Genomic DNA, 21,791 nt, shown 5'->3' on the forward strand with positions numbered 1-21,791 from the left:
ATTCTTCATGGGAGCTGAGAAGTCCAAGAAGCAGAAATCAAGTTCCCAACATGACATCAATTGTTCCATTGGGAATGGGAAGAGGCCTTAGTCCTGAGAGATGCAGATGGCACACAGACAGCAAGAGCCATAGTCCGGTCTTCCCTGTAACAGCTTTGAGTTGGATACTATCAGGACCTTAGCATATCCTGGAAGTGACATTATCCTCTGCCAATATAGACTAAACTTGTTTGGGACTGGGAGATCTGGCAGGATTTAGGGTAGTGAGTGGAAAAACTAGAATCTGAGTTTCTGAAGCAGCTTTTTCTTCAAACCAGCATCAGATGAGGTAAAAGTAGCAGGGGTCTTAGAGCTGCCACACTTGCTTGCAGGGTCTCTGTGTTCCAAGAATCAGCACCATAAATGTCAGAGAGATGTTCTTTCCAGCGCCTTACCATCAAATGCTCCATAGCCTTTCTTTTTTTTTTATTATTTTTTTTTCAGCAAAGTGGATAGGACAGTCCAGTCCTATGCTGGAGTACTCTGCTCCTCTCTATTTGTGCTTTCATATGTTGTTAGGTTTGTGCCAGTTTTCCTAGCATCTTGGACAGAAGCAATAGCTCATTAAAGGTAGTACACCTGCCACGTAGCTTCCCAACTCTGTACCCACCAGTGTCTCCAGCAAGAGGCAATGCAGAGCTCCCTGTCTGAGCACACGCGGACCACCTCATTTTTATCACTCAGAAGAGACTCAGGAAATGGCGAGCAAAGTGGAAGGAAATGCTAATCCAAAAATTGTTATAGTCCCTAATTATAAAGGCAACTTAATAGCAGCAAGAAAGAAGAAGAAGGAAATTCTGAGAGCTAAACATCTTCCTTAGCCATAAAACTAACCATAAGCCAGTGGTGCTGAATAAGAAACAGGTCTGGCTTTTTTCAGGAAGGACCAAACTCAAGGGGTGAGAGTCCCAGAGAAATCCTCCTTTTTTGACTTGTAGTTCAGAGGAAATTTGCCATTGTTGTGTTTCACATTGCCAGATCTATTAATTGCACTCATAATTAAACTGAGAAACTTGTTGGAGTTGTTGGAGGAAGCCCTGGGGATTCTTATGAGGCAAGTGCACTAGATGAGGTAACCGACTTGAAACACTTTGCATATGAAAAAATAAAACCTCCAAACATAAAGCATTTTTCTTTTTCAACACCGAAAGACATGCAAGTGAATGTAAAATGGGGATTGCTTCCAGCCCCCAGGTTACACGGTTAGCAGCTTGTTAAAAATGTACATTCATTGTAACATTTCTTCAATGGTACGTGTAATACAAAGGAGTTGCAATACATCAAATAATCCTTAGAAACATTTCCCATAAATGATTCTTTGTGATGTCCCATGGAACTGTAGATGCGATCTGTGTGTTATAGCGACCCCAACACAAAAACACATGGTGTAAAAATGCAACAAAAAGGAAGGTAGTACTGCAATGATCAGCCTTTACACATTTTATTTAATGTTTTAACATTACCCAAAATAAGTGTTTGCATACTAATAAATTACGTCCCAAGTAGCAGCACCGTTCCTATCACCAGAACACTCTGCCACCAGCTGACAGTGAACGGAGGGATACGTTTGCTACAAGACATTCAGTGAAAAAAAACTGGGCTGAGCCAAGTTGCTGAAAACATTTGCTCAGATCTGCAACACGCAAGGGCCAGCTGTGCCATCCGATCCAGACACCATGAAGATCCTTTCTTTATCCAGATTCTTTTTTGGCAACAGTCTTTTGAGCACTGGGCTGCGTGCAAAGTGGCCCATTACCAGCACAGAACCGCTTCGGTAAGGCGTGACCACGCACGGCCATTCACACTCCGCAGGCGGGCCGTGAACACACACAGAACATACATACAATCAGAAATGGAAGCTCCAGCAAAAAGCACCCCAACACCACCCCGGGGACAGGGGTGAAATCAGGGAGCACATCTGGCTTACTTTGGTCAGCCTCTCCAGACACTGTCGTCTCCTCCAGTCACTCTGGGGAGGGCTGGCAACTACAATGGAAGCAGGTCAAGAAAAACACCCCCTGTTCTCAAGCTGAGAAATATCTGGGGCAATTTATTCACTATAAACACCAACAGGAGTTGAGGGATTTGCAAATTGTTCATGATTTTCAAGGCTTCAGGCCTTGTCTGCTAGGAAATGAAATTTTATTTTCTTCAGCTAGCCTCTTGAAGCCCATCTGCTACTGCAAAGCTGAGCTAGACACATACATGATAGCTATCTCCCAGTAGTCTTTTCCCATTTGTCCTCAAAGGAAAAAGAGAAAATACAAACCAAAATAACAGGTTTTCTCTTGAACACATTGGGATAAAAGAACCCTTTCTTATTCAGTGTGAGAGTCTCAAAATGACCTCACTCCGGATAAAGTTCTGACAGTGGTGTGAATAGATCTCCACTGACAACCATTAATAAAATGTCCCATTCATCTAACCCAGTAGTTTATCTATAATAAAAATAAATTAGGTCATCACCGCAGTATTATGTGGCTGTAATGCTAACATGGCCGGACACCACAGAGACTCCATATAGCCTAAAGGAAGAGATGCGAGACCCCCTGGACAAACACAGTGGGTTACTTTCGTCAATCCCTCCAGATGAGCAATACAAAATCTCTTTATGTTTTCAAGAATAATCTTAAATTCAACATATAAATATCATGGAAGATTATTTCATGGAGTTGTGAGAAGGAAGGACATTAGAAAACAGGAAAAGGACCACACATCTTTCCGTGCTTTCTGATCTTCAGACTCACAGTGCATCCTATTGTTGAGCTATCTGACAATACAGGACTAAACTAACAATGGTTATACTTCTTTCCCTAATTTATTTACATAGAATCACAGCACCAGACTCAAATAGTGCATTTTTGCATGAGAGAACAAGTGAAGATCCTGGTAATTTGCATTCAAAGAAATGCCTCAGTAATATTTATTATATTTGGTACATAGGGTCCTACCATCCTGACTGTTTCCAGATCATGAAATAATATACTGCCTCCTGAAAATCTCTCTCTGAAATCAAACTCTCACGTCTGACTTCAATATAACATGTTCTGAAAAGGCTTTATGTGCTGCTGGCTTCCTCCAGCGGTCCCTGCACATCAAACAGCAGAGCAGTGACTCACAGCAAAAATAAAGCACTTGGGGATCTTTTGGGTTAAGAGGCCATAGGAAGGTATGAGTACTGTGACTGCTAGTATCGTTTCTGAATTAACTCTGGGAAGGTTGAATTGAAGCATTTTTCCTGGCTATGTACCTGACAGTAGAAGGCTTCTACTGCAAAAAAAAAAATATATATATATATCAAAACTCTCAGAAGAAGCTGCGCACTGTGGGGCTGTGTAGTCAGTGATAGCGGTACCAAGGCCTGTCGATGTTACTAAACTAAAGACAAATGAGGTAGATAAACACTCCAAAGTGAACTCTTTGGAAGAAAGGTTTGAATCACGGGGCACAGACATCTCCCTAACAGCACTTGTTTTCTTTCTCATCTCAAAGTGCTCACAACTTGGAGAAGATAGAAAAGAAAGTGTATGCTAACTGGCTTTAGAGTCGTCTTTGGAAATGAAATGCTGCCCAACTATCGAAGAGTCAGTCAAACTCTCTGCTGTGCGAGTGGCTTAAGGAAACTGCTGAGGAGAGCTTTGCTTGTTATCGCCGATCAGTTTGAAACAGCATGACTCTTTCCAGAAGACCTACGTGCAAAAAATAGATCTAAGACCGAAGTTTTTCAGCTCAAAAAGGAAGAAAGGTTGTTGACAGGTTGAAGGCACTCTGCCTTCTCATCCAACACTCAAGTCTGACTGCCGCAGAAGCTATCGGGGAGAGCTAGATGCCACACAGGATCACAGAAGAAACACGGAGCTTGTTTAAAACAACCGGATAGATGCTTTGATGGCCTAATACCACTGGCACAGCCTAGATAAGGGAAGAAATGTCACTAGATATGCCAAACTGAGGAATACCAATCCTCAAGTGGAAAATCCACCACGCCTGTGATACTTCCAGATGAGATAAGCAATAAGAGGAAACACCAGTGAGCTGAAGTCCAAAATTAATAAACCGAGTGTCAGCTCTATTGCACTTTAGATTCTCCTGTCCTGGCTGCTTGCAGTATTCTATATATTTCTATTTTTATTTGGATCACTGCTCCAGTCCCAGGCTGGGGAGTGGGAACAGACAGTTTCATCAGCCCAGAAAACATCCAGTTGGAAGAGTTTGTACTTTGAAGAATTTGCAACTGGAGCTGAGAAATTTTCTCACTCATAGAGATCCAGGCACCTATTTAAATAAAACCTACAGACATGCCAACAACAATAAAACTGGTGCTTCACCAGCTATTTATATGGTTTGTAATCACAGATGGTAGCTGTGTCTTAAATGAAAGTGTATTGCGAGCTTCCTAAATTTAGCTGCTCGTGTACATAATAATTTGGGGGAGTTTGCTAAATCCCAAGGATTCCAGGATTTGAAACTTGTTCTGTCCTGAAAATGGAGGGTATTTTGTATTATCTCTGAAATCAAGCTGCCTTCAACCAATGAGTTCACTGTTTTTCACACAGAGTCCAGGTAGAGATGAGACTGCCTCAAGAGCCAACATGTGCTGGGGGGCTGGTGAATGTGTGGAGTGGGGGACACACTGGAAACTGGGGAGTAAAAAGAAGTTTTTTCTATGGGGAAGAAATAGGATAGGCAATGGATAACAAAGAGGCAACTGGATCGAAGAGAACTTCTCAAATGGTGAGTTAAGGATGAAGAGGATCTTCCTGTGACTATGTGTGAACCGTACATGAAACCTACCAAGAGCTCGGGCCTACCGCTGAACGCTGGTTTTCTTGCATCCAGATTCAGAGTTGAACATGAATTTGGTGGCACCTCAGCAGTAATATCGGATGCTGATGGAGCAATAGAAGGGATCCCAGAGAAGATCCTAGGGTTGGCAACCTTATCTCCATCCAGTCTGGAGGCCAGCTGCCCAAGTACAGCTTCTTCATACCAGGCTAGGGACGTGGCAACTACCAACACCCATCCCAGCTCAGGGGATGCCTCCTGCCTCCAGGGACTGGAAGGGACAAGTTGCGCTTATATCTTGCCCTCAGACTAGTACCTAGTAACTGACAGCTTCCTAAACTCTTCTCAAAAGTCATTTGGACACAGGAGGTGGGAGATGGGTTGATTTACTAACTAACTAAATAAACTAACTTAACTAAAAGAAAAGAGCTGAAGGAAAGACCTTCTCTTGGAGTCAACATCTGAGATGTGGAAAGGAAAACATCAGTCCTGAATGTGGTCCCTAGGGACCACAAGGATGCTTAGCTCAACAAATACTTTTGGACCAGTCTGTCACTTGCAAAGCAATAATCTTGCAGCAGCCTTGACCACCACAATGGCCAGGTTCAGACCCACAACAAAGAGAAATAGTGGAAGAGCAAGAGATACTTTTCTTCATGAAGAGGTAGCACAGGGATGGGATTGCATCACCCATATGGCTGTCTTACAGGACATTCCTATCTTACTTTCTATCATTACTGTAACAAAAGGGACTTCAAACAGTGAAAGAGGTGATGCAGCATAACTCTTCCACTTACTTGTCCCCTCAACACTGGCAAAAAAAAAAAACAACAAAAAAACCCACATACAAATGGTGGACAAAGTCAGGGTCACACCAGGGACTTTGTCGACATGGGTATATTAACAGGATCCTCCTAACACAGGCACACTGCATTAGGTGCAAAATTGCACCTTTGTTAGTACAGCTTATTTTCAGTCAACCCACTGCCACCAAAACATTTTCCATTGAAAGTGAACTTGTGGTGGCATAAGTGCATTCACTCTAAGGGTTGTGGCCAGTCAGTCAAGAATTAAAGCTCTTCGCCCCATCGCTAGCATAGCTCTGTTGGCAAAAGTGATCCTGCAGTATCATAGAAGGCTTATATATATATATATATACACACATATATATATATACACTATATATATACACATACATATATATATACACGTATATATATATATATATTTTAAACTCAACCACTGGCATTCATTCAATTCCTTGTCATATAAATACCACCAAAGATAAACTTCTCAAACACATTAGTGCACAGCTGGCATGGCAGGGGGGGTGAGCTGCAGGACAAAAAATTACTTTCTCCAGCAGCTCTTTACCTGCACTTTTGCTCTGCCAGAAGGAGTGCAGAGCAGTAATTCATCCAAGACTGAGGGACCAGCCAAGGGAGGAATGAGACCGCTGCAGGTACCACCTTGCAGCTCCACTGCCAATTTTTCCTAGCTTAACCCAAGCATATATAGTAACATTTCCACAAATACGACATCTCATTAGCTCCTTCCTGTAGGAAGCAGGCTGGGAACAGAGTGATAACTTGGAAACATCTCCCATTCTGCATTGAAATAAAGTGAAAGGAACCAAGGGACCAAGATAGAAAAAGATGGATTTTTCAAGTAGATAAAATTGATGTGCATTTGCTCACTGAAGTAGAGCATGAGATCCTAATGACAGCTACCTGTCCTGATGCTAGTGAATTCTGCATCACAAAGAAATGGCAAATGCTCACTTCAATCCTCGTTTTGGATTCTGAGGAGAACAAGTGCTATGTACAATTGGAAGTAAAAACAAAGACATCTCTTTCAGGAAGCAAGCCCTGTTTTTGGGCCCTTCAGATGAATAAAAGTAAAAGGAAAACTAACAATGGGAAAAAACTTTTCAGCCCCTAGTCCAATAAACATTTTTTGGTATTGGCTGCCCACCATCATTTTTTTTTTCTCTGCTCCCTTTGCCAGAGCTCAGTTGTGCAAATGGACAGTGAACCCAAACATGAAATTAATCAAGCTAAAAGAAACCACAACTTTCCTTCTCACTGTGTAAGTCCTTGCAGCCACATGAACACCAGCACTGGCACAGGGGAAACAACTAAAAGGGATAAATGGGATGAAGTGGGGATAGGAGGGTACTTCTTAGGGAATTGGCACTTCTGTTCCCTTTACTTGGCCACAAAAATACAGACTGCAATGGAAAATGGCTGCTTGCCACTTCCTTTGAGCTTTCCAGTTGTTGGTTGTTTTTCTTTTGTTTTGACAACTCAATTTTGGATGTATTTACATTTATAACTGCAATCATTACAAATGTAATACAATAATTGCAATATAAATGTAATCTGAAAAGGGTTTTCAGAACTGCACTGTAACATTCTTCAGTATTTCAGTATTAATTTATTACATTTCCATAAGTATAAAAAGAGAGCTATTTTCACATTTCTTTAATTTGCCAACTGTTCCTCGATAATATGTGGATTCCACAGAAATTATTACAGCATTAGATTAAGTTGTTAAAAAAATATGCAAATTGACTATTTTAATACTCTTTTCATGCTACTGCAACATCAAGATTTTACTCTTTAGCACCAGTTAATTTGTTCAGAATTAAATTTTGAAAGCCATATGGAGCAATCCGCGCATGAAATAAAACTCCCCATAAAACCCAGGCCACAGCAACCTGTTCAATGATTCTAGTACATAGCCCAAATTTGATGGTTTAACAGGACTGATTTAGATATAAAACTTCCATCTTAGAGACTCTGAACAGGGAAGAATTCAGTGCATTTTTTCAGTGTGTCACCAACCCATGCCTTTAAAATGAACATTTTACTTCTAGTCTGACTTTTGTTATTTTATCTTCCAGACCCACACCTTTGCCTGGCAGGTTAAAAACCCATCTTTCTCTCTTCAGTCAGGTACTCCTAGCAGTAATCACGTCACTTTTTAGTTTTGTCTTTAATGTCAGACTGCATTTCTTCAAGCTCATTCTAAAAGACAGACTTTACAGAATCAAATAACTCTTGTATTACTTCTCTCTTCTCAGGTTTTGAAAATCTTATTAAAAAATTTCCATACAAGACTTGGATTCATTGTCTGGTATTGATCTCACCAGTACAGAAGATCTCCCCTCTTCTCATATCTTAATTTTCCTGCTGGTACATCAAAGAAGTGCTCCCTCTCCCCACCTCCCATAATAGCATAATGAGAACTCACATGGAGCTAATTATTTCTGCCAAATCCCATGTCACTTTGGGAGACAGCACCTCCGAGGGCACGGTTTCACCCACTCTGTGCCTGTGACCTATATTCTTCATACTCTGAAACACAGCCTTGTTCCTGGGTGGATGCAGTAATTAGTCTGAATGCAAGCAGCTTATCAAGTAATCCAGATCCTTCTGCAGAGCTGGCCTGCTAGCATACTTTTACCAAGCCACCCATCTTCCTCTCACTGCAAACTTTCTCTCCCATGATTTTCTTTTTTCTTCTTGGCAGCCACTAAAGGCATGGAACAGTGCTGAGCTAAGGTCAGAAAATCAGAAATCCTAATGAGAAACATCCTTGCTTGTAAGAGATACCAGTATGTACATATTTTTTTTTGTTTGGTTAGTTGGTTTAAAATTTATTAAAGATTTTAATTAGAAAAGAGTCTTATAAGGTCTGTATAAATCAACTATATCAATCAGACTTTTGAACTTATCAGAATAGTTCTATATATAGCCATGATGAATAGCATTAGATAGATTACTGCCCTCTAAATTTTTATGTACAAAGCTACTTAATGACTAGTAGTTTTTTTTTTCTTTTTTTTTTTTTTCCTGAAAGTGGCAGGTTACAGTTTATTTAAAAATAGAGTTTATAAATTATAGTGATCTTGTTTGCCCCCTTTTTTCACTGGCAAAACTAAAGTTTGTTTTATTTCTACAAACCTTTGTTCCTAAAATTGGCCTTGAAAAGTGAACATCAGTGTTTTGGAAACTATAAACGAAAAATTATTAAGAGCTACTGATTTTAAATCTCTTTCTTTCATAAACTCTATTTTTCTCTGGAACCTGCTGTTCCAGTAAAGTCAACTCTATTGAACGTGGAAAAAAAAAAAAAATCAGAACAGAGTTTACTTTAGGAAATCATCATCTCTCATGTCACTTTGAGAAAAGCAAAGCCTTCCTCTTTCTGGTTTCTACCCTTCATGAGAAAAGAACCGCTAGCTAGTATTAGGCTACTCCTTAATCCAGCCTATGCATCTGTGGAGATGCATGGTGCTCTTTTGTAAAAATAAAACTGGTAAGCAAATTGCAGATAATTTTTTTATTATTTTTTTACTGGGCAGTAAAGTGTCCTGTTCACTGACATTCTTGTTGCAAATCAAAATAAATTAATGCCACTGACTCAAAAATGACTGTGGGAAGAGATTGGCTGTACCTACGCAAATCTTCTCAAGCAATGTGTGTTGCCTCCTCCACCTCCATCTCCACACTCACTGGGATGCTCTGTGGGCAGGCAGGAGGCAACACACAGCCTGCCTTAGCAGGTGCAGTGGCATGCTGAACCACCGGGCCAGTATGAGCTCTGAAAGAACCATTTCACCCTGTCCAAGGTTGCTATTTTAAGCTTGCTTATGCAAGGGTGAATCTGATAATAAGGGAACTTCAGGCAGGGCAGATAAATCTACAGAAATTGGTATTGGAAAGGAAGCATTCACTCTAACTCAACTGGAAACATCCTACCTACACAGCAAGAGATTTGTGTCACAAGTCATTAGCTTCCTCTCAACAGCCATACCTATCACACACCATTTTCATAGCTGTCTGAGACTTCCACATACTTGCAACCTGGGCTTACATATTTTCTTTTGGACTCACTCTTTTCTGAAGCCCCAGGCACCACCAGTGACCCCCCTCTCCTTTAAGCTTAACATCCATACTGCCTCTTCTCCCAGAAGCCCAGACCAAAGGCTCAGTTCAATAAAAAAAACCAGTTACAACATTCACTTAACTACAGGTCTTCATACAGTTTGGTATTTCACACTGCAGCCATACTGAGAAGGACAATATATCTCTGCAAACTTGGGAAATGAGGATATTCACGACAATTTTAAATAAATCTGACCTCCCTTTGCCTCTGAGATTCAAGTTTTAGACAAGGGCTCTAGGGGCTCTGTATACCACCACCAAGGCCAGTTTATTTCTAAAGTGAGATCTATTATCACCGGCATTTCCAAGCAAGGCCAAGAAGCAAGGCTGCTCTGCCACTGAAAAGCTGCAGGTGCCTAAAATTTTTGGAATTTAGAAATAGCACAATATACAGCTGGATCAGTAAGAAAATCCTTGCTATCCAACTCTTGACAGTCGGTGCCTCTGGGCAGAAGGCAGGGATGTTTGGAGCAGCTTAGGAGTGGAGAGCAGACAAACAGGTCCACCGCCAGGTAACAGAGGCAAAGCCAGAGAGACAGAACAATGTGGTCACTGTATGGAAACAAAACCACGAGAAAAGCATGGGGATTTCCAAAGCAACAAAGAGATACATGAGCGTAACTCCACAAGAGGGACAAATCCTGAGGTCCTGCCTCAGGTGAGCTTCTAGTGGGAGTCAGCCTATGCCTAGATGGAGTAAAACCGCCTAGAGATGTGGCCTGGTGTAAGATACCAACAAAGATGCTTGAACTGATTTGCGTGGGGAAGGTAACGCTTGCCGATACCTCCACGGTCTCTTCACTCCAGTCACAATTTGACGATGTTTGTGGCTTGATTGCATGTGTTCAGTGAGGCAGCCCTGCACTTCCTACCCCAAGGCTGCAGGACACACAAGCGAGTCTCTGAGATGAGCCCTGGCATCCACCTCTGTAACACGTTACACGTTCACCATGTGCATTCTCATCTTCGGCCATGCTGCAGCCCCTTGCCCAGGTTGCTGGGAGGTTTAGAAAGGCAGATGTTTTCGGTCTGTACGGGGTCTGGTTGCGGGGACTTTGGAAGTTACAGTACCTTAGGCCAGTGTTGTCTGGGATTCAATATTGCATTAAGTGGTGACACATTGTGGGCAGGTGGGCTCTATTATTGCATTATGGAGGCTGCTGCTTCCCTGAACAGGCTATGTTTTGTGTGTGAAGCGGGCCCACACCTGCTGGAGCTGGGACCTGGAAATGCGGAGGACGGAAGGCATGAGTCTGTGGTTTCCTGCCGTGGGGGGCATGTGCCTGCGGTGGGGCATGCGCACGGGGCTGCTCTCCGCCGAACGGCTGCGCTGTATGAAAGTGCCACCAACGTGAGGGTAGTGTTCTGTCTCCAGGGTTGAGGAGGAGAAAACGGAGGACGCCAGTCTTCTCAGGGGGCTGTACCTCGGGAGGGAGTGCTGAGAAGGCCTGTCCTCCTCCAACTGAAAAAGACCAAGAAGAGTGGAGGAAAAGGTGTCAGGCAAAGACTTGACTCGCCCCTGGTTTGTGATGCGCATGCTGCAGACATCTTCGCCGGCGGATGAGAAATGCTTTTGGTCTACACTCTGTTTTTATAAATTGCTCTACACTCTGTGTTTATAAATTCCCAGGGGTCCTAGGAGCACCACGGGAGCTTGCAGTTACAGGGGGCCTGGCATACTCTCCCCAGCCACATGCGAACACGAGCGACACCAGGAGTGTCAGGCTCTGCTACGTCAGTCCCCTCCTCTGGCTACGGAGAAGTGTCTCTTCAGGACACAGGCCTCACTTCTCTAGCATCACTTATCTTGACAGGTCATTAGGCTACTCATACATATTGCATACAGGTAACAGTCAAACTCTGAACGCACTTGGAAACCGTGTCTACAAGAGAAAAGGTGAAACACCTGGCGCTAAAATAATTATACGTACTGAATAGTGAGGGATTCTCAAGGACTCTTTCAATGAATCTTATTAAAACTTGCTCCGGCTATTTGCAAAGGCAACTTTTGGGGCTGTTAGTGGACTTCCCTTTTTTCATGCTTACATTGCTGACTTCCTGATACACTTCTTTATTCGGTACCTGCAAGGGAAGTGTTAATGCTTCCAGTTTTGGTGAGTGGAGGAAAGCAGCTGCTGGAAAGGCAGGCAGTGTGTAATTATCCTTCACTGAGAAATTCAAAACACAGGAGGGAATGAGGAGAAGATGTATTCTTAGGTCCCTTTTCTGCTTCTGTGATCCTGGAGCAGCCAGGGAAGGGAGGAAGGTATAATCACAGAGGACAATGTCTGAGCTTGTGTCATGATGAGATTGCAGTCCCTACTTCCCCTCTATGCACTGAGTAGAAGAGAGAGGCAGCATGGGGATGGTTTCAGACTCTTCACCCTGAAAATGCTAAACTCTTCCTCCCCTTTCTACCCGTGCTATGAAACTAGTGCTTTCACAGGCATTTGCAAACCTCCATTTCCAAACAGGCCATTTTTCCTGGAATTACATGTTTCCTTTTAAATCCATTCCCTTCCTTGTGCTGCATTTCTTTTCAAGATGTCTCTGCTGTATTTCAAAGTATAACTGGGAAATGTGAAAAGGCAATATTGCATTTTTGTAAGCCAACATTATTCTCCTTAGTTCACTAGAGATGTTGACCTTGTAAGTCATACAAGGAAACGAGCTGAACTTCATCCAGTCTCATCTCTTTTCTATCACCTTCAGTATTTTTGCAGTGCTTTGAGGCAGGCATGTTATCTTCATAAGAATCTGCAAACTACTCAGCTTGTGGTGGGCATTAAATGTGAAAAGCAATTATTCACAGTCCTCAATGTACTGTATGTCACTGCACAGATCAGATTGTCAGATAATAATAATGTAATGCTGCCGTTCAGAGTATCTGAAACAAAGAAATTCTAGACAGCAACTCTAATTTCTCTTAAAGACAACCATCTCTTCTTTGCGTAGATGGTATAGGAATTCAGTTTTGGGTATACTGTCTGTAGGCTGCACAAATAAGCACACTGGAATTGTTATAATTACTCTTTGCTCCATATTTGGGCTCAGCATGTTGTGTGATTTCCATTGTAGATATCATACCAACATGGCAAAGTCTTCTCTTCTTTAAAAAAAAAAAATAATAAAAAAAAATCACTCCAACTATCGAGATAGCTGGCACAGGACCAAGGACCTTGCCAAGACCATTAAGGGGCAAATTTCAATGCCCTACCAGCAAGCATACTCAGGTATCGCTGCCTCTTGGCTGAAGCTGAGGTTACAGACATGCCACTTTCATTAACTGATGGTTCTAATGCTTGAATTACACAGTCAAAGCTGGAGATGCTGCCCTCCTTTATTCCTTTGCCCTTGGCAGCAATCCAGCTGGATCACACCATCAATCAAGTCTGTCCTGCTCTCTTTGGACAGGAGCAGGATGATACCTCTCACGTGAAGTCCCAGAGAAATGTGGTGCTAACAGAGCTCAATGTATTTAAAAAAATATATGAAATGTGATTAGGAATTGAGCTTAAAGTTTTGATTTTTGTGACCTGCATAAGTACAATGAGCATACACGAGCATTGATTCTCTCATAGTATCCTTTATTCCTAACACATGAAAGGACAGAAATCCAAAACCTAAACAGTGTAAGAGAACAGCTCTACAAACATTATTCTCCATCAGCTCACAAGCTCTTCTATTGTGGAGGGAAGCTGGAGGAGGTAAATGTTGAAGAACCACATCATCTACAACGGGCACCAAGTGCAGCTCATGGGGAATTAAACTGAGTGTGGAATAGTTGCTGGAGGTGGTTTACTGAGGCTAAACCTACATCCACATCTTATGAGAAGGTTCAGCGCTGAGGAAAATCCCAGAGTGAGATGTGGCAGCTATGCAAGGAATCTGTTCCATGATAGTTCCCTTGGCAACATAAACTGCAACCTTAGATATTGGCAACACCAGGGGAGCCTGGTGTGATGACTCTAAGAGAAATAGCACGGAATGTGGAGAGGAGTGAAGACACCACAGCCAGGCTATGTGGTACCACTGTAGGGATGGGGAACCTGATGGTACTATGGAACTGAAAGACTGCATGGCCAGCCCTGAGCCAACCTGATAACAAAATCACATCTTCTGGGTGAATTTTGCTCATTATCATGTTAAAAAACACCTCCATCCCAAAGGCTACCCACCTCCGTGGTGCAACCACCGCTCACTGAACATGTGTTCTGAATTCCTCTGAGCCTATTCCCTTAAAACAGAAGTGAGAAAATTTTATGCCAATTGTAACGAAGGTATGCATGACTAGAGTCACTCAATCTCCTCCTAAAACTAAGAAAATAGGATAAAATGGCTCAAGAGAGGAAAAATGTTAGGGAAGATACCATCACAGACAACTCAGGAGGACATTGAAGACTTCTAGGATCAGTCCATGGGCTGAATCTCTCTTCCTCCCATAGTGGCACCTATTGGGTGAGATCCAAACCCTCAGATATACCAAGTGCTTAGTCATATTCTTGGTATTTGCACATTCTTTGCAGACAGTGTATTTATCGCCGTCAATCCAAAGGAACCTGTACTTCTGTCGCTTTAACAAACTGCACCAGTCATTAATCTACTAGACTGAAGGTGTATTGAACTATTTGGGCATCCGTGATCGTAGAAATTCAATATATTGAATGTGACTGGACTTTAGCACTGAAATGGGCATTACTCAGAACCTAAGACCAGCCACAACATGATATCTGACGACAAGCTGGAACCCAAGGGGGTTTAGGTCCTGCCAAACTTCTTTACCCTTTAATGCAACACTGAATGAGGGGCAATGGGAGTCTGCCCCCTTTTATGCGAATGCCCGTTGCTCACCACTGAGAAATGGTCCCTCGGGTCCGCTTCAGAGTAGCCCACAGACATTATTGTAGAATTAAAGAATATCCCAAGTTGGAATCAAGTCCAAATTCTTGGTTCCCAAAGAACCACCCCAAAAAAATCAGACCATGTGTTTGAGAGCATTGTCCAAATGCTTCTTGAACTCTGGCAGCTTGGTGCTGTGACCACTGCCCTGGGGAGCTTGTCCCAGTGCCCAACCACCTTCTCAGTAAAGAACCTTTTCCTGATATCATTGTTGTAGAAGGGAAAGGAAACTAAGAAGCCCAACACCTTTTTGTACCTCATTTCCCCTGCTGCCTTCTTCCCCTGACCTACCTGCTCTGGCCCCAAAGATACCATGCAACGTGGTGACTGCAGCATCCCTCAAATGAGGCAGTGATGGGGTTCAGTAGCATGGGGGCACTTGGGAGATCATATGGGCTCAATACCAAAACGGAATTTTTCATGGCTCAGTGAGGGTCTCAGCACAGCTTTTCACAGAATAAACTGGGTGATCATAGGTAAAGTTGGCTGGTTGAAGCTGGCCCAGGCAGCCTGTGCAATGTGCTTCTGACTGCCTCCTGTCTTACCCATGGTGTTACCAACACGGGTCTTCATGTTGAGCACACTTGTGTGATCTCTTGGCAGACACCAGTGGTGGGTTATGGCTGAGAATAGTTCCTAATCTTCACAACTGCTGACTTCCCAGGGTTAAGACATGGACAATTTTAAATAAGTTCATGTGTGGCACTCTCCTGGCTGTGGGAGGCTGGCTGAAGGAAAAAAGAGGCCTAACAGAACCAAGGGGGATTTTTTTAAAGAATGATTCTAACAGCACGGCTAAATTGGTGAGGAAATGTACCAGTGGCCCTTACTTTGAGACCTTTATTAAAAGATGAAATCCTGGGAGATGGGATTGCAAGACACAGTGTAAGCAAAGTGCTCTATGAACTCTTCAGAACATATCCAAGAATAGGTAACGACGAGTTAGTATGACCTCCCAGCACTGCTTCACCTTTTTTGTGGTTTTTAGATAGCATATCCTTTAGGCAGGCAAGTCTCAAAACATTTTGTATAATGCCAATTGTACTAGCAGCAAAAGAGACTCAAGTCTCAAGTCCACAAGTACTCGTGTGCAGCCCTATAGACAGAAGTAATGGCTAAAATTTATAAATGCATGAATGGCTGTATTTCTTCCCAATGAAGAAGGCAGAAGTAAGTTGCTGTCACTGTCATGTGTCGGTGAATTTATTCAGCATATTTAAGAACTTACTAAATTTTTAAATGATATTGCTAGGTTTGGATGTAACTGCTTTCCAACAGTAACAGAAAACCTACACCAGGATTAATATGTAAACAGAAGTGCTGGTTCAAGATTTTTTTTTTACACATTTGTAGCTATTTCTACAGCTTTATCTGTATGTTAGTGCACAAACCCAAGCAGAGATCTGTTACTACATTATTAAAATACATACATTAAAGTAAACCCTAAAAGTTCTGTTAAACAGCTTGCCATGTGCTCAGGGCTGCACCAAGCAGAGCACAGACAGAAGGGCTTGAGCTGGATGCTGTTTTCTGACAAAACTTTTCTCCCTCTGTACCAGGGTTTCCCATCAATCTACACACAATTGCAACTGTCTTATTGTCATCTGAAACTAGAAGATATCTAATATATGAGAAAATCCAAGCCAGAAACTCCCAAGCTATTCAAGGCCTTTTCTATACTTCACTTTCCCCACAGCGGCATCCATTCTTACTGTGCTCTGTCTGACACCCACACCCACAAGGGCACCACCTTTCCTCACCCGTGCAGTACAGCATCCTTTTCTCAGCAGTTTCAGATATTTGAACAAACATCTGAGCCCTAGATGAGTATAACTCAGGAACCACACGCTGGTCAGCTTGGAAAGGTCATGGAGTTTGTCCTCCTGGAAGTCATTTCCAAACATATTAAGGAGAAGAAGGTGACTGTGAGACATCAGCATGGATATTTGAAGACAAAGTCATGCCTAATGAACATGACAGCTTTCTGTGATTATCTGACTGGCTTGGTTGGTGAGGGGGGAGAAGAGAGGATGTTGCTTATCTCATCTTCAGTAAGGCTTTTGACACCGTCTCTCATAACAAGTTCACAGACAAACTGATGAAATATGGGCCAGGTAAGTGGACAGTGGGTTGGACTGAAAATTGTCTGAACAGCCAGGCTCAAAATGTGCTCAGGGGCACAAAATCCAGCTAGAGGCCAGTCACTAGAGGTGTAGCCCAGGGGATGATACTGGGGCCACTCTGCTCAGCTCCGGTGATGCCACACCTGGAGTGCTGGGTCCAGTTCTGGGCTCCCCAGTATGAGAGAGACATGGACATACTGGAAAGAGTCTAGTGAGGGGCCACAAGGGTGATGAGGGGACTGCAGCATTTCTCATAGGAGCAGAGGCTGAGAGAACTGGGCCTATTTAGCCTGCAGAAGAGAAGGCTTCTTATAAATGTATATAAATAAATGATGGAAAAAAGAGGATGGATCCAGATTCTTCTTAGTGGTGCCCAGTGAAAGGCCAAGAGGAAATGGACAGAAATTGGAATACGGGAAATTCAGTTTAAACAGAAGGCTTTTGTTTGTTTGTTCTTTTCCAATAAAGGGGACTGAACACTGGGACAGGTTTCCCAGAGGCCTATGGAGTCTCCATCCTCATAGATATTCTGGACTGGTCACAGCCCTGAGCAACCTTCTAGTTGACCCAACCTGGAGCAGAGGGACTGGATGACCTCTAGAGGTCCATTCCAACCTCAACCATGCTGTGATTCTGTAATAATTGAGAGGTCACTGTCTTTTTGCCAGAAGTGGCTTATATATTGGAGCAACAAAAGAAAGCATGAGAGTAGGGATTACCCTTTTGCTCTCAGTCAGTATTCTACTGACATCAGTGGATGATCACCAGTTTTAGGGAGACCAGAAAGAGATCCCAAATCCACACAACAAGACCCATTATCTTAGCCACGGTAGTTCTGCATTTAGTGGCATTTTCACTTATCTTTAAGGCCCAGATTATGTTCATAGATGAGGAAGATTCATTCACACAAACACACTGTCTAATCACAGTTTCATACAAACCCAGAGGAAGCTCAAGACGGAGCTGCAGAAAACATATGTCATTGCCAGTCAGGCCTTCAGTATTTTCATTAGTGAAGCCCTTGGGCAACTGTTTACAACCCTCATTAAAATGCTGGTCCTAATCAACTGTCTCTCCATCTCTGCATACCAAAGGACAGCCTTTGGCTTTCCTTTATGCACCAAGTTATTTTTCCTTTGAGAATTAGCAGTTGGTTTTGTGACAAAATGGAAAAATACAAGTCATTTTGAAGCTGTGTACAGAGAGTCAACCGATGGATCCAGACATCAAAGAAAGCACAAGCAAACCCCAGCCACTCAAGCAAGTCCAGCGTTGGTCCAACTACAAAAAACGCTAGGCCTCTAGGCTAGCTACTTAGCTACTTCTAAGTAACTAAAGGGTGTTTCAGAACAGAAGAGCAAAGAAATCACAGTCTGCTGGAGAACCAGGGATGTCTGATAAATTAATAGTGATCACCCACAATCACGTTATCTTTATTTAATGACAGGAAATGATTTTTCCTTTGTTGCCTGCTATGGTAACCTTTTTTTTTTTTTTAATTTAAGTCACCCCATGCAGTGATAAGCAGCCTTCATACTGCATCATACCCAGCTCCCTCAGTAATTTCATATAGAAGTATTATTACTTGCTATGCCCACTTGCTATGCTTGCTCCAGCCTTCTGTAGCCATGCTAAATATGTCAGTAAGCATCCCTGCTGGTTACCAGCATGTTCTACCATGTTCATCACATCTTGCATTGACCAGCCCAGTAAGTGTACAGAACAAATCCACACACAGACCCTTTCAACTCTGATGGTCCTGCCTAAGCAGCCTCTAGATAGGGCATTCCATACATTGGCTTTATACAACAAACACCTCCACTTTTTTCTTCTTTTCTCTCTGGCATCCAGAGAAGAGAAGAATCTGGGCAGGGTCTGCACAGAAGGATCCAATACAGTGAACACTTGCTTAGAGAACAAGCTCAAGAGGGAATAGGAGACAGAGCTACCATCTTCCAGAAGGGAACAAGAAGACTGCACAAGCACCTGCCATAGTAGGGTATTAGGGTGCATATAACCTGAGACTTGCCTGCTGTTTCCTGCACTTACGGATTGCACATGCATAGTATATTTTCACTAATATACAAATTTCAGCCCTCAGGAGAACAATCTTATTGCTTCTTGAACAGACTACAGTATAGGGACAGCTTTCTTCATGTCTGAAAAATGAAGATTAGATGTAACAAAGGAACTCTGAGCCTAACAGTATATCATGTTTTTGCAGGTAGTGTAATAAAAGATACTGCTTCTTACTAATAAATGAACTTCTTTATATCTTCAGAGGATCAAAAGAAAAAAAAAAGAAGGCAAAACTGAAAGAAAGAAGTCCTCTACAACTATCTGGAAAACAAACAACACAGTAGCTTATGAACATTTCTGTGAGTAAATGCCTGGTAGCAACAATGCCAATCACTGAAGTAAGGCCAATGGGGTGTGTGCATGTGCTGGTTACTCTGAGGTTTTTATTAGGTATTCAAAACAAAGTTTAATTTCAGGGAGTTGCTTTATGCTTTGCATTGCTGCAGGCCTACCCATGATGTGTGATTGCATTAGATAGCATTCTCTTGCAATATATTGCTGCTGCTGCTGAGAGACTACAAGGAGAAGGTGTGCTCGCGACACCTCCATACCACTAAGCAGTTATTAACAAATCACTGAGGGACGGCAATAAGAGAACTGATTCAAGATATCCACAACCAGAACTGTGCTCTCCTCTTGTCTCTGTGCCAAAATGGCTAAAATATCTTAGTAAGTGTGTCCTTAGTAGTGGACAACATTACTGGCTATAGGGAGCACCTCTAAGGAGTTCACATTTGTAAGCACTGGTAGAAAGAGTTTCAATAGAGCACTCATGCTTGGAATCACAGACTTCTCCAGCATGGTTGAGGCTTCCCAAGATGACGACCTTGCTACCCTAGGCAATGAGATACAGACCAGAGCAGGGATCTTACCTGTCTCTGAGGACCAGTAGGTTCAGATTCTCGTCTCCTTTGTCGGATAGCTGGTGCTGAGTGTAGGGGGGAGTGGGCTGGACTTCCTGTCTGCTGTTCGTGTTTACTGTCAGACACTGTTTGAGAAGGTCCTTCATGTCTGTGGGAACTGTCCTCCTCAGTCACAGGCTGCATACCCCGACTTCGCCCATCATGCGTCTTTGGCCTGACTGCAGCATCTGCCCCCAAGCGCCTCCTCTCCTCACCATCTTCAATAGGTCTTAGCTCCTCGGGCTCCTCATCCGTGGTTCCAGAGGTGCTCGGCTCAGCACCTGGGTGAAAGTCCTTCAGCTCTGTCTCCTTATCAATGATAACCCACTCCTTGCTATCGAAGTCCTCCTCCTCTGCAAGTGGCACTGAGCGGAAGGCATTGCTAAGGGCTTCATGTTCCACTGAAGCAGACACATCCATCCTACCACTTGCCTGCCGGTCAGCTTGGCCAGTGTCAATGGACAGCATCTGGGCTGGCTGGGAGGAGCACACAAGCCGTGATGGAGAGCCAGGTAAATCCATTCGAGACCTAAAGACAGAACAGAAAGCTGTTAAAAATACATCAGGTTTCTGGTTAGAGTTAGGGATCATAAGAGTTGAGAAAAAAACAACTCCATAGTCTTCACTTATTTCTTGCTACACTTCAGAAAGACAGGTTTAGCCAAAAAACATCTAATAGAACCTACAATGGCATAAAGACATCCCCCCTGAAGTACTTGAGTATGACAGCCAATTTCAGCAACTGTCTTCGTGTAGATGATAGTATTCAAAACAGTTTTCCCCCCACAAAACCAATGTATCCTTTGGGAAGTTCTACTGCTTTGTGAAATAAAGTTTCCTCATTGGTGAGTTTTACTCCTTTGTGAAATACAACCCTAAATCTTATATCTACCATCTGACTTAACATTTTTTCTGCTGGGCTCCTATAGACCCTTCAGCTGCACCGTTCTCTCTCTAAGGTGGCCACTGAGGCCTCTAAGGTGGCTACATAAGCTCTTTGAAGAATCTTGGATCCCATTCTGCAGCAGGAATTTGACTGAAATGCTCATAAACCATGGGTGACCTCAGAATGATTTGGAGGAACAGGAAGGAAATACAGCAAGTATCCTTTGACATAGCGGTACAGTGTTCAGTGACTCACAGCCTAAATAGCAGCAACTTATGCAGCCATGCAGAAATACCTCTCAAACAAGCCCTGGAAGCTCCCTGTGCCCCACTGGCCTTGGCATCATCACAGCTGGAAAAGCCAGAGGCACTTCTGTCTTTCTGTTGCACAGCGTTATGGTCCTTGCTTCTCATTTGGCCTGCACCTGCTGCTGGCTTTGCTCCTCTATTCTGTCCTGCCTATCACAGAGGCTGGCAGCTTGTTGCACAGTCAGAATGCCTGCTGCATAGAAAAAGACACCTGCAGTGTTTTTATACAAAGGGATTTCAGCAAGAACCATACAGGAGGCTTACGTACTCTTACTGGAAAAATACTTTTGTATGTAACAAAGCATCAGGGGAAACAGAAAAGTGACTGACTGAAGGGTGAGGGTTACTAGGCAAACCTGGGTATCTTTAACACAGTGGAAGGTCAAAGCTGACAGGGAGAGAATTACAAGTCAAAAAGCAATTTCTGATGAAGAAAGAGGAATCAGGGAAGGAGGTGAACCACAGGATGATGCAGAGAAAATAGTATGCAAAAACAAAGATCTCAGCATAATCCAACTGATGAATCTGAAAGAAGTAAGGCTGTATCTTTAAAAGACTTAAAGTATATTTTTGTGAATAGAGGAGACTAAATAGCGAGGTAAGACTGAAGAGTGCCCCCCCTACACACATACTGTATGTGTAGTACACTGGATTTTAGTGAGGTCTTGTTAAAAAAATAAAAGAAGGTGTCTGGATTTAGCCAATGTCTTCCTCCTTTCCCCAGAAGAAGTGTGACTCCTGGAGTGGCAGAATTTACTCCAGGAAGCCAGAGGAATTTCCCATTGCTGGGAGTCATGACTGTGTTGTAAAAAGAAGAA

The 21,791-nt window shown here is 42.8% G+C and overlaps 1 protein-coding gene across 4 annotated transcripts in view; it reads right to left on the reverse strand.

Annotated features, from left to right (window-relative positions):
- The window catches only part of TTBK1 (tau tubulin kinase 1), a 104,059-nt gene that overhangs the window by 15,145 nt on the left and 67,123 nt on the right, over window positions 1-21,791 (reverse strand). For all 4 annotated transcript variants that reach the window (XM_082755774.1, XM_082755773.1, XM_082755776.1 and 1 more), the window contains one exon: window positions 19,750-20,308. In XM_082755774.1, the coding sequence (XP_082611900.1) occupies window positions 19,750-20,308 (559 nt within the window). The remainder of the gene's footprint in view (window positions 1-19,749; window positions 20,309-21,791) is intronic.

The sequence above is a fragment of the Aythya marila genome (genome assembly GCF_965140915.1).
Source record: "Aythya marila genome assembly, chromosome: 3".
Lineage (NCBI taxonomy): Eukaryota > Metazoa > Chordata > Aves > Anseriformes > Anatidae > Aythya > Aythya marila.